This window comes from Neurospora tetraspora, assembly GCF_033439725.1.
Source record: "Neurospora tetraspora strain CBS 560.94 chromosome Unknown B0H65scaffold_1, whole genome shotgun sequence".
NCBI classification, from domain to species: Eukaryota; Fungi; Ascomycota; class Sordariomycetes; order Sordariales; family Sordariaceae; genus Neurospora; species Neurospora tetraspora.
The window spans coordinates 6,678,383-6,691,205 of record NW_026944383.1 but is presented as its reverse complement, the minus strand read 5'-3'; the positions used below and the strand labels follow the sequence as shown (position 1 = coordinate 6,691,205).

Here is a 12,823-nt window from a genome sequence, read left to right as displayed (position 1 = left end):
ACCCTCTCCTCTTCTCAAAAGCCTCAGCAGATCTAAGGGACTGCCAATCCTCCCCCTCAGACCAAAACTTCTTGTCCTTGTGCCATCTCGTAGCCCTTGCGCTCATTTCGATTACCCTCCGAGTAGTCGTAAGAATCAGCCGAATATGGACAGTTCAATATCGTTCGCTTTGGTTAAGAAAGGCCGTTGCAAAACTGTGATATGCCTCGTAATGAGTTAGAAGTACGTCGGCTAGAGTCCATTAGGGATTATTTGATCCTGGAAATGTTTCGAATTTCGATCCACAGGTGTCTTGAAGATACTTGAATGCGTGCAAGTATATCCCGAAGGTGTAATGTATCTCTTTGACCGGTCAAAAAGCCAATTTTTGAAAATGCCTTCCACCTCGGTCCCATTGCCTTCCACCTCCGTACCTTGCCTGCTTTGAGGCTCTGGACCATCAGGTCGTCCGACGGCACCGATGAACACCCTTTCGCTCGGCGCCCAGAACAAGCCCACCAAATAATCGAAGCAACACTTCTACTGCGACTTCTTATCTTCCGCCTGCTGGGGCTGCGGCTGCTGTTGCTGCTGGCCACCATTCTTCTTGTCCTTCTTCTCGCCCTTGGCAAAATCGTCCTTCTCCTTAGACTCGGCGTACCATTGGCCAGCCTGCAAGACAAGGACTCCGACCAGCACCATGGCCAGAATGGTGTTGCTAGCGCTGAGCACCTTCATGGTATCCTCCCTGCCGAGAATGACCTCGCCCGAGACGGGGCCGTCGTGCTTGATACCAGCAAAGTCTTCCATGTCCCAGATGCCAGCAGTGATGGTGCGCATTCCCTTGACGATGTTGCTTGTGTAAACGCCGACTCCAATGACGTACAGAATGAGCGATGCGCCGTCGAACAACACGTTGGATTCGGCAGGGCGGAAGAGCTTCATGAAAAATCCGAGGAGGCCAACGAAGATGACAATGTTGAGGATGCGCGAGATGATGGGAGGCGAGGCGTGGAGGAACTTGACGTGCGTCTCGAGGAAGTCGTAGTACGTGGCCTGAACGGGCTCCGAGGTCCAGAGCAACGGGAAGTCATAGGGAAACTGCGCGAAGAGTATGCCAAGGAAGAAACAGACGGCTGTTGTAGGCAAATGTTAGCGTAAGCTTCCGATCGCACGATGGGGTTAAAGAGCTATTATGCCCATAGAATGGGAACCGTGACGATCATGGAGGGGGAGGGGCAGCAAATTGGAAGCAAAGAAAGTTGACAACATACGACCGATGATGATGAAGGTTGAGAAGGAACCAGAGCCACGATAGTCCTTGGACTGCGTGTTCTTATTCCAGTCTACCCAGTGACTCTCCGACATTGTAGCTGATGCTCGTGAACTCGGACGGTGGCTTTATTGGGTTCGGTGTCTGAAGCAGAGAAATGCGAGTGTTCGGCCAAGGATGTTGCGCTTGTGGAATAGGACAGAGATATGGTGCTGGGGTAATCCGAGATAAGTGTCGCTGTAAGAGATGAAGTAACCTGAAAGGAAGGGAGGAATAATGAGGAAGACAATCGGGTGCTCAAAGCTGCTCTGTGACGAGGGAGACGTTGGCTTTTGAGTTGCAGCTGTCCTCCAAAGCCGAGCTCAAAAAGTTGGGAAGAACGCGCAAGGCTCTTACGTGTTTGAGCCTAGAGGTAGATAAGGCTTCGGGGCTCCTGCCACTAACGGCACTAACAGGGACAGCCGCGCCGGACGAATGACTGACAGCGGGAAGAGTGAGATGCACGCCAAGGGACCCATCAGATGCAGAAGGAATCGATAACACTTGGGGGTCACTGCTTCCTTCCACTACTGCTATCCGGATATTATCCTCGAGTCGTTCTTTCACGAATTGAACTGTACGAGTAGTGTAGATGAAGCAAGGAGAGGAACCTCGACCGTCTTAATCACATCTTGCAGACAGAGTGTCACAGTTACCACAGTGGGATGTCGCAATGTCATGCGTTAGTGCTACCAAGAAGGGAAGGAAGGTCTATTGCAGGGCGTTGGATGTCATTTCCAGGTGGCTTTGTTAGCGTTTCCAGCGATCGAGGGCCCGTAGTATAACCGAACAGGCCCGGACACAAAAGCACCGGCGTGGGGATGGGCACTGCAGTCTCTTGTAGCGAGTGATGCACGCCTTCATCATTCACCTTTCGTGAACAGTCTTCACGATTCTTATATCAATGTTTGTTGCCTAAACCTTGGGTTTAGTTGTCGAGAAGCTCCATGCCATGCTTGTGGTATCTGTCGCCAACCGGAGCGAATTCCTTGAGGATCTTTTCAACATCAGCCATATCCTCCTCCGTCAGCTCTATCTCCACAGCATTCTCCCGAACACGCTCCGGCGATGAGGCACCCGGGATGGGGATAATCGTTGGCATCCCAGGTCGTCTAGAAAGGGCCAAAACCCAGTTGACGGCGAATTGAGCTGGTGTACATCCCTTTCTCGCCGCGAGTTCCTCTACCTTCCGAACCAGCCGAAGATTGGTCTCAAAAACTTCAGGTTGGAACCGAGGCAACATCCTCCGGAAGTCTCCCTCGGGGATATCGTCAAAGGACTTGACTTGCCCGGTCAAGAAGCCCTTGCCAAGTGGGCCTGTGGGATATCTGTGTTAAAATCGACAACTGACGGAAAAATAGCAGGAGGCATTCATGAGAGACATACTGTATGCGAGGACAGGGATATCAAGCTCAGCGCAAGCCTCCAGCACGCCGTTCTCGAGCGGCTCGGTGTTCCAGATGGACAGCTCCACCTCGACAGCCGTGATCTTGGCCACCTTTGCAGCCCGGCGGATCGTTTGGGCGCTGACCTCGCTCAACGCGATGCCCCTGATATCTCCGGCCTGAATGTGCTCGCCCATGGCCTTCATGGTCACTTCAATGTCCACCTTGGGGTCCTTCCGGGCCGCCTCAAACTGATCAATCCTTCCCTTGCCCCCAATCAGGCGGACCGAGTTTTCGATGCTGGCCCGGACACCCTCAGGCGAGGAATCAGCAGCCAGCAAGCCCGGAAGCATGCAGCCCTTAACATTGAGGAGGATTTTGTCTACATCCCCCGGATACTTGTCGTAGTAACGCTTGAGTACGGTCAGGGAGTTGTGTTCTGGAGGGCCGTAGAACTCGCCGCCGTTGAAGTAGTTGCAGCCGGCATCGAGAGCGGCCTTGATGACGGGAAAGATCTCATCGTCCGATACCTTGGACGCTCGCCATGTCAGGCCTGGTGATTCTTGTCAGCATCTTACTGCCCTCAGAGGTTGGTTGTGCTCAGGACATCATACCCATCAGGCCGAAGCCTATGTTGCCGACTTTCTTTCCTTGAATGGTCACCATGTTTCCTGTTATGTGTAAGTATGATGGGGCCCAATGTAAAGTTCAAAAGAATGGAGATGCTCAAGCTAGTTATGTATTAGCCGACCTGCCAAATCGGCGGCCGCCCCGATGTCGCCTTGCCGGCTCACGTAGATGTGGGGCCCCCGGGCCCGGGCAATGGGCGGGGCAGTGGGGTAACTAGGAGCGGGAGCAGGCGGGCGGCACGGGCCCTGTCCCGGATCAAATCCCATGGTCGGTATGAACTTCAGGAGCGATAACGGATGAATAGTATCTCCATGTTACTAATTACTTCAGGTATATAGTTACGTGTGTTGAAGAGCAGCCATGAACTTCCCAGCCATGCTCGTAGGTGGTGGTCATGCGTAAACCTCAAGCTTCCTGCAATACTTTCCTCTGGAGGATATGATTCCGGGATCTCGTGTCATCCTGTCACTTTCCAAAGATACACTACAACCTGAGAGATGAACTATATGAGCTATCCTGTGAACACTCTGGAGGATGTCACGACTGATATAAACCGAATATCAACGGGAAGTTACTATTCCGGGCCCGAGACGGAACATGCCTGACCGGGACCCACTGAAGGGTTCGGTTTCTGCGGGGACAAGGCCGAGTGCAGGATGACGCCAACAATCCGGACCCTTGGCCTGGAATCGCAGCTTCCCTGGACCAATGCATCTTGGCTTCCCGTGCGTGCCATTCCTCGAGTCGCAAATCAACTTCTTCGCCGCAATCTCTGCGCTGTCCTCCAAATTCCAATAGATTAATCTTCTAATCGAATCGCAATCCTTGGCCCCGTTGACACCACCGTCCGACGTCTCATTGTCGCGTTGAAACTGCATATCTGCTCGTACGATCGCTCAAGACCACGTGCAGTACAATCGCAATATGGCCGACGACGACCAGCGGCTTGCGACCTCGAGGTCAGCGCCAGCCCTCCATGCCTCCCCTTCCACAACCGAGGTGCCTTCTGAGAGTACCGAACCAGAGCCATACCTGGTCCGCCACGGCTCTTTAGCCTTTCGGGCCCCGCGACGAAAATCAACCCAAGACCGTCTCGATGAGATTCTCAAGGTCAGTGACATCCCAAACACGCGCAATCATCAGTGACCGGGGCGTATTTCGGTGGCTGGATCTGGATGCCAAGAATCCAGACTAGGGACCCAGACGAGCCAGACACCCAGCGAGGTTCTCGACGGACTGTTCGCGAAAGTCACAAGCTTCGAACTTGTCTCCACCAATGATCGACATTGCGATTCCGGACAGTCAGTCATTCAGCTCGTCGAGTTTGAATATTTCTTCTTGAGCCACAGCTGCGTTGCTATAGTCAGTGCCACTGCTGGCATCCTCGCCCGAAGTCATGCTTAACCGTACTGTTCGTAGCCTGTCTGTCCCCTTCAGTCATGCCGGGCTCGAACCTTTTCCAGCCGGAGACAATAAGACGCCGCCAGTGATCTCAGCGCGAAGACTGATGCCGTAACTAACATTCGCGATCGCACACAGGCTGCCCGCGAGAGGGCCGAAGCACTCGACAATGCCAGTCCCGGTCTACAACAACAGCCTTTGCTATCACCGCTATCGCCTCGTACAACTGAGATCACCGGAGTCGGCGAAGGTACACAACAAGGAATCGTAACAAGCCAACCACTTAATTACCAAAGTATGGTACAAACACCAACATCCAACTTGTCGGCGCGCAAAAGACAGACAGCAAGCCAATCTGCCGCTCATAGTCCGGCCGCACAAACACCATTGACGCATTCAAATAACGAGGGCGAAGCTGGGAACGGGGCGGCCGAGCATCATCAACCGAGTAAATGGAAGAAAAAGCTGGAATATTTCCAGAGCATTGAGTTGGAAAATAAGGGCAGCGTCGCTCGTGACCATCTTGCTTTAGGTGAGTAGAGGAAGCCAAAGCCTTATGTTGGGCCGCAACAGGCTGACTTCTTGTGCGCCTCAGAACGAACATTCCTCGCATGGCTACGAACCTCATTAGCGTTTGCCTCGATAGGCATTGCCATCACTCAACTCTTCCGTCTCAACACATCATTATCGGACGGTAACGACACTGCCCACCAGGCGGAAACACTAAGGCACCTGGGCAAACCGCTTGGCGCAACGTTTCTGGGTATCAGTATCTTGACGCTGTTTCTTGGATATAAGCGCTATCTGCTTGGACAACATTGGGTGATAAAGGGCAAGTTCCCGGCCAGCAGAGGGACGATTATGCTGCTGTCGTTCATTGCCTTGGCCGTGATAGTAGCATCGTTGATAGTGGTGCTCGCGGTGCAGAGTGGCGTGGACGTACGAGGGTAGGAAGAGGTGTAAGGTGAGGCTTTGCTACGGGCAAGCTAGGCCCGTAACAAGAGCTGTGAATCCCTGGACCGGACATTTGCCAATGCTGTCAGCGATGCAACACCATAACCGAATGGCGAGGTGACACCGCTAACGACAGCCGCATCATTAAAGTCGCTAAAGTTGTAGGCGGGGGCTCGGATTCACGGCAACAGAATGATTTGCCTTTCGTTGATCAACGAAAGGCAGAAAAACAACAGAAATATGATAAAGTTAGCTGAACACGAATGACCGGATACACCTCGGCTTGTTTCAGACCAAGCCAGCGGGAAAGCAACGATGGCCTCCGGAGAGTTCTCTTGGGCTCTCCGACTCCCCGTGATATCATCGGGATATTCCCGGATGTGCTCCGCTGAAAACGTGTTAAGTGGGGGCTACTGTCAGGGCGCGCAGGGGGAGCACGTTCAGGCACCGTCCAGTTCGCAGGCCGGGCTGGACTGGTGTCGATCTTCAGCCAGGATGTAATTAAACCACAGAATCTGAGTGCATTTGTTGGGTAGCTGAGAGGTGCCCAATGGCGACTGCGTTCTCACCAGTAATGGAAAAGGGGGGGGTGCATACTTTTCTCCTTCGTCTTGAAAGAGAACAGTTCATGAATCTCACTGGAGGATGAATGGGCATTGCCTCTTGACGGCCCTCCAAAGCAACAACGAATGGCTTTGTTTACATCCAGGGGCAGCGAACGGATGGGCTGAAAGGACATTGCCCCTGGGGCTGTTTCTTCCTAGGCACTATCCGCTCGTGCAGGAGGAGCTAGCCTTAAGGGGGTTACAGTGACAGTGACAATGACGCCTCACCGGCGACCTGCCGTCAACATCAACGAAGCTGCTGTGCCTGTTTGCATGGTTCGATGAGATGCAGCAGGCCGCTGACCAGACGAAAAAGGGGCGTCGGGACGGTACGTTAGTATTATGTACATACTTGGTTGCTCTTGCAGCTGCAATGACACGATGTTTGAAGTTCCTTCTCGCCAACTCGGCCCATGGTGTTGTGGTGTTGCTTCCTTGTTATGTTTGTGCAGGGTCCTTGGTTGTTGGACTGGTAGAGAGTACTTGAATAATGGGAAGGAAGCCCATGATACTGAACAGTCGTCATCCTTCTTCCATCTCTTCTCGTTGCTCTTTGTGCCCATTCTCCCCGTTTCCTTCTCTTTCTCATCGGTTATTTTCGCATTCCGGTGTGACTGATCGTATCAACAATTCAGCATCGGTGCTTCTTTCTTCTTCCATTCAGTTCACGGGTTCACAACAATTCACCAACGGTACGTGCGCCTGTGGCATGCCCTCAGCTCCCACCCCTTTTCCAGGTCGGGGCTTCTCGCTACTAGCCGCGGGACCATACCCGTCTTATCCTGACTCAAATCTTGATTTAAAATGAGCATCTTTGACGGCTGACAAGTCTTTGGAAAGAACCATAGGAAGTGTGTCCCTCCCCCGCGGATCCGTAAATTAAACCCTCTTGCTCATAGTGGGGGGAAGACACCCATTCTCCCTCTACCGTCTTCTTCTAAGAGACCAGGAATAACCTATCATCACCCAAAAGCGACATCAACGCATGGGAGGAAGCCGGCGCATTGACGAAAACAGATTCTTGACCGAGAGGGCCTTAGATATGAAGGGTGCTGGAAAGAATAAAAGAACGAACGATACGGAACTTGAAAGGCGGATACGCTACTACAGGCGGTTCACATTGTCTCGGTCTAAAACAAAACTTCTCCGAGACCATCCGTCTCTTCCACAAGTTTTCTACCCGTTGGGGAGAGTGGAGCAGTTCCTGTCTATTCCCCAACTCTGCTAGGCAGAATTGGTCACAAAACCACCGGACATCACAAAACCCCACCGGACAGCAAAATCGGGCATTTTCTGTAGGGATTTTCTGTAGTATTTAATTACACAACAACCAATAGTCCAAACATAACCAAAACTTGTATATAGGTTTATAAGTAGTTATATAAGGTAAATGTAATTTTTATTTTGGCATTTCACTTAACATACAAGTTTCATCTCCATTATAAGTATGAAAATTGGATATTTATATTAAAAATTCTGTATAATTCTAGGATGCGTGCAACCGTTTAAGGTATTAATATTAGTATATAGATTAAAACCGTTGTATTATATAGTTAACGGTATATATATAGTGTTATTAAAATATATTTTAAATATTTATTTACTTTTATTATTTATTTCCTATAAAATAAAACGTTAAATAATTATTTCAATGTAGGGGTTTATATTATATAATACTATATTAAGCTTATTAGATTCTCTTAATGATTATCTATATATTTAAATTATATATATTTCGTATTCTAGATGGTTATTTATATTTAACTATTAATTTTAATAATTGAAATTGAATTAAAATTATATATTAATCAATAAAGTATAATTATCATTTTAGAACTAAATACTTATACTATAGGAATATTATGGAGTATTATAAGTAATATGATATTATGTTTAAAACGATAGTACTAATTTTATATATATTACAACCTTTTATTTAATTTAATTTATATTTTAAATATATTCTTTTACATTTTTAAAAGGATTATTCTATTTATATTAACTTTATTTAGAAATATTCTATTTATTACTTTATATTTATATTAAATATTCAATTTTATTAAAACTAACTACCTTACTTCATCTTAAAACTACTTTATATATTAATATTAATTAGTAATTTCAAATTAATTATTTTCTTTACTTCTCATTGAAATTGAATATTATACCGTATTTAAAAGGCTTATTTTAAATATATTAATCTCATTTTATAACTTCTAATATAATTATTATAAAGGGTGTAATATAATTAGTATAAATATCAATTAAAAAATTAAGAAGGTTTTATAAAGTGAAAATAGGAGAAAGAAGTATTTACAAATTAAATATAATTAATTATCCTTTTCAAAAGATATATATATATACGGGGTAAGGAATAATTAGTAGAATCAAGTACGTAATTAATTAAATTTTATATATTAATTAAAGATTTTAATTAATAAATATTATTAAATAATTTTAATTATAACTATTAATTTCAAAATAATTATTTTATATATTTTATACCTAAATTAAATACTCTAACTTATATAGAAGGGTTATATTATATATTTAAATCTTACCTTTTAACTCTAAAAGAATTATTTTACTTATTTATATTTAAATTAAATATTTTATTTAACTTTGTAGTACGGGGAGAGTTGGATTGCTTTAAGATATCAAAATTTACAAAGAAATAATACTATTAAAAGTATAAAGAAGGTTTGTTTTTTAAAACAAAAAGGAAAGGCTTCGAATTAACCGTTTATACGTAAAGAATATAAGTATAAAGTATTAGAATATAAGCTACAAAGTAGTTTAAATACTATAATTTTAATCTTTAAATTAAGTATAATAGCCTTTATAACAGTTTAATTAAATTAACTTATTATTACTAGTAAATATTAATATACGAAAGATATAAAAATTTAGGAATTTTCTTATTACTTTATAGAAAAGGATAATTTTCTTTATAATAATTATAATATATATATAAACTGTATTTATGGTTTTTAATTTAGTTATTTTATTTATTTTATATTTAAATTAATTATTTTATTACTTTATTACTTTTCTATTCTATTTATATTTTACCCGTAATTATTACGTTTATAAAATAGAAATTAATTTAATTATTTTATATTTAAATTTACTACTTTTTTATTTTACTATTTTATTATTCTACTATTTTAGAATTCTGTTACCCTACTTTTATATTAATTATATTTACTACCTTTATATAAGGAGAATTAATTTATTTACTTTATATATAAATTAATTAGCTAATTACTATAAGATTTATCTGATAAGGCTTATTATACGTAATAATATTTTAATTTACTCTTATAATTAATTATATATTTGTATAAACTATAAGTATTTCTTTAAATGCTTAGAGCCTAATTAAATAAACCACCTTATAATAAAGTATCTTGTTTAAAGTTAATTGTTTAAATATAATTTACAATTATTTCCTTCATCCTTTATATAATAATATATTTTTATATTAATATTATATTTTAACTTCGTAATACTATTTATTTTACTACTTTATTTATATATCGGCTATAATTAATACTTTCATATAAAGATAATTAATTTACTTACCGTATATTAAAGTTAATTACATTATAATTTAATTGTTTTACGATTCTATTTATATATTAATTACGACTATTTCTTTAAATTAATATATATTAATTTACTAAATTTATATTAAAATTAATTACTTTATTATATTATTACCTTATTTAAATACTAACTATATTCGCTACCTTTATAAAAAGGAAATTAAATTATTTAGTTTATATTAAAATTCAACGCTTTAGAATATAATTATTTTACTATTTTCTTTGTATATTAATTATAATTATTATTTCTATATAAAAAACTTTATTTTATTTGTACTATATTGAAATTAATTACTTAATTACCTTATTACTCTATTAATATATTGATTATAAATACAATTATTTATAAAAATAAAAACTAATTTACTTACTTTATATTAAATACCTATTGAATATCTAATTTAATTATAGTACATTAATAATTATTAAGATTTATTTAAATTTATTAAAAGGTATTTTAAGGAAATTAAGTTTTATAATTATGAATTAGTTTTATATATTTATTACATAAATTAATTTCGTAAGAATTAGAAATTATAGTTTTAACCATTAAGTAATATATTCTTTAAATTAATAGTTAGAAAGTATACAAAAAGGAAAAGTAAAAACAATTAATTAAAATATGATAATTATTTAAAGAAAAAATAAACGATTAAAATAAATAAATGCGAATAATTATACAAAGGATTATTTAAAGGATTTAAATATAGGATTTATATATTAAGTTAAATATTTTGGAAGAATATTTAAAACTATATATTAAATCGTTTAAAAGGTTCAATTAAAAAGTCTATGTAAAATGTTAAATACTATAAGATAGTATTTGAAATTATATAAAATATTATATAAAAAGTTGAATATTATAATATAATAGTTAAAATCATATATAAAGTTATTTAAAAAGTTTTTAATAAAGCTTATAAGAAGACTATTTTAGTATTTTTTTAATAGTCTTTTATAAAATAGATTATTATTAATTTTAATCTATATATTATATAATAAATATATATATATAATTAATTTAACGGTTGATATTATATTATCGTAATATATGGAATATTATAATAGTAAGATAAATTATATATTATATATATATAACCTATATTTTAAATTGAATATATTCGATTATATTCGAATATATATTCGTAATTAAAATTCTATTTTATATATATATAACCTATATTTTAAATTGAATATATTCGATTATATTCGAATATATATTCGTAATTAAAATTCTATTTTATATATAATATTTACTTCTATATAAGTTATAAAAATATTTTATACTATATTAAGTAATTTAAAATACAATCGTAGCGTCCGTAGCGTATACAAATAAGTGAAGTAAATAAAAGCCTTTATAAAATAAAAACCTCCTTTATTATTTTAAGAATTTAAAAACCTTTTAACTTTGAAATAAATTCATTAATTTACTTCTAGCTTATAAAATTAAATAAATTTATTTTTAAAATGTTTTAAATATAAGGGATTCAATTACATAACCCGGTTTTTAACTATATAGTTATATAGTTTAAAAGATTTATAATAGGAAAAGAATTCTTCGAAAGAAAAAGAATTTTAAAATAATTAAATATTATTTATTGATATTTTTATTAATCTTTAACCCTTCTATATAAGTTATATACTATTTTACTCGTTATTGATTCTTTGGTATATTTATAATATCTTTACCCTCGAAAGCCTACTAAATAACCCTAATTTGTTAATATTAGAAAATTAAAATTTATTATACCAATTATTTACCCTTTAGAATACTTTATATAAATAATATTTGCGCGGCTATTTCGTAAACTTTTAAAAATAATCTTATAAATATTCTAAAGAATATTAAGTTTAATTTATAATAATTAATTAGTATTAAATTCTAATTTATAAATATAAATAAAACTATATATACTATCTTAAATTTTTATTAATGAATATTAATACCTGTTTTATACCTTATTTATAAAATAGTTATTAGAATTCAATTTTAATACTTTTATTGTAATTCTTTCCTTTTTCAAAACCTTTTATTAAATTTAAAAATATATATAATTATATATTTCTAATTAAAAACTACCAAAATTACCTTCGTTTAAGTATTTTATAGAGTTAGAGTTGTTGAAGTGGAGTATATATGTCCTAATCTAGTAGATGAATTAAATAAAGATCTATAAAATAAAGATATAAGTTCCCAAATCGGACCCGATTTAGTAGAGTTATAATACTTTAAAGTTAGTAAGAAACGTTATAACTCCAAAATAGAGTATTTAGTTCTTTAGCTCATAGTAGGCTGGGTATTATAGTAGGATACGTGCAAGTAGGTTTATTAGATTGAGAGAGAAGAGAGAAATCAAAAGAAGGTCAAAATAAATTTTTTAGTTAAGGTTTGGTAGACTTATAGTAATGCAAAGTTGAAAGGTAGGGTTTTGGCCTTTTCCGGGCTGCATTTTGCTGTCCGGTTGGGTTTTGTGATGTCCGGTGGTTTTGTGACCAACTCTGCCTAGTAAAGTTGGGGAACAGATAGAAATGACTCCACTCCCCAACGGGTACCTCACTCCCAGACTCCCGTCCCGCTCGCGCATCTCACCGTCTCAAGCAGACGCAGTCACCGAGGCCCGGTGGGATTCCCTGTCCGCACGGCAGTCGCACTCACCCCTGGACGAGAGGCTCCATCCCGCTACTTTTTAGTGGACGGTACCACAGACGCGGGTCACACAGGCAAGGCAGGCGCTGTTAGCGAGCCCACTCCCGTGCATTCCTGTGCACCGCGAGCACACAAGTGCACAAGGACCGGTCAGGGGCGATCGCTCAGCAGATCGCTCAGCAGCTCCGGAGAGGTGGGCTTAAGTGGGGTGTGTAAACAAGACTCTCACTTCTGACCTGAACCTTGTTCACCTCCCGCCAGACGCACGCTCGTGACTGGCCTTCTTTCGGCATCTACTA

The 12,823-nt window shown here is 39.4% G+C and overlaps 3 protein-coding genes across 3 annotated transcripts; 1 reads left to right on the top strand and 2 right to left on the bottom strand.

Annotated features, from left to right (window-relative positions):
• Positions 1-519: 519 nt before the first annotated feature.
• On the bottom strand, positions 520-1,347 carry B0H65DRAFT_505666 (Shr3 amino acid permease chaperone; the record flags this gene model as incomplete). The annotated part of the gene is made up of 2 exons (XM_062828004.1): positions 520-1,115; positions 1,254-1,347. The coding sequence occupies 2 exons, from the start codon at positions 1,345-1,347 to the stop codon at positions 520-522; spliced, it is 690 nt and encodes a 229-aa protein (XP_062687196.1).
• Positions 1,348-1,783: 436 nt separating this feature from the next.
• On the bottom strand, positions 1,784-3,604 carry B0H65DRAFT_59209 (NADP-dependent oxidoreductase domain-containing protein). The gene is made up of 3 exons (XM_062831119.1): positions 3,291-3,604; positions 2,678-3,229; positions 1,784-2,608 (listed from the first exon to the last, which is right to left on the bottom strand). The coding sequence occupies exons 1-3, from the start codon at positions 3,340-3,342 to the stop codon at positions 2,220-2,222; spliced, it is 993 nt and encodes a 330-aa protein (XP_062687195.1). The 5' UTR covers positions 3,343-3,604; the 3' UTR covers positions 1,784-2,219.
• A 521-nt stretch (positions 3,605-4,125) lies between these two features.
• On the top strand, positions 4,126-5,817 carry B0H65DRAFT_59261 (uncharacterized protein). Its single transcript, XM_062831129.1, has 3 exons — positions 4,126-4,416; positions 4,846-5,239; positions 5,303-5,817. Exons 1-3 carry the CDS (start codon positions 4,231-4,233, stop codon positions 5,656-5,658), a joined length of 936 nt encoding a protein of 311 aa, XP_062687194.1. The 5' UTR covers positions 4,126-4,230; the 3' UTR covers positions 5,659-5,817.
• The last annotated feature ends 7,006 nt before the right edge of the window (positions 5,818-12,823 follow it).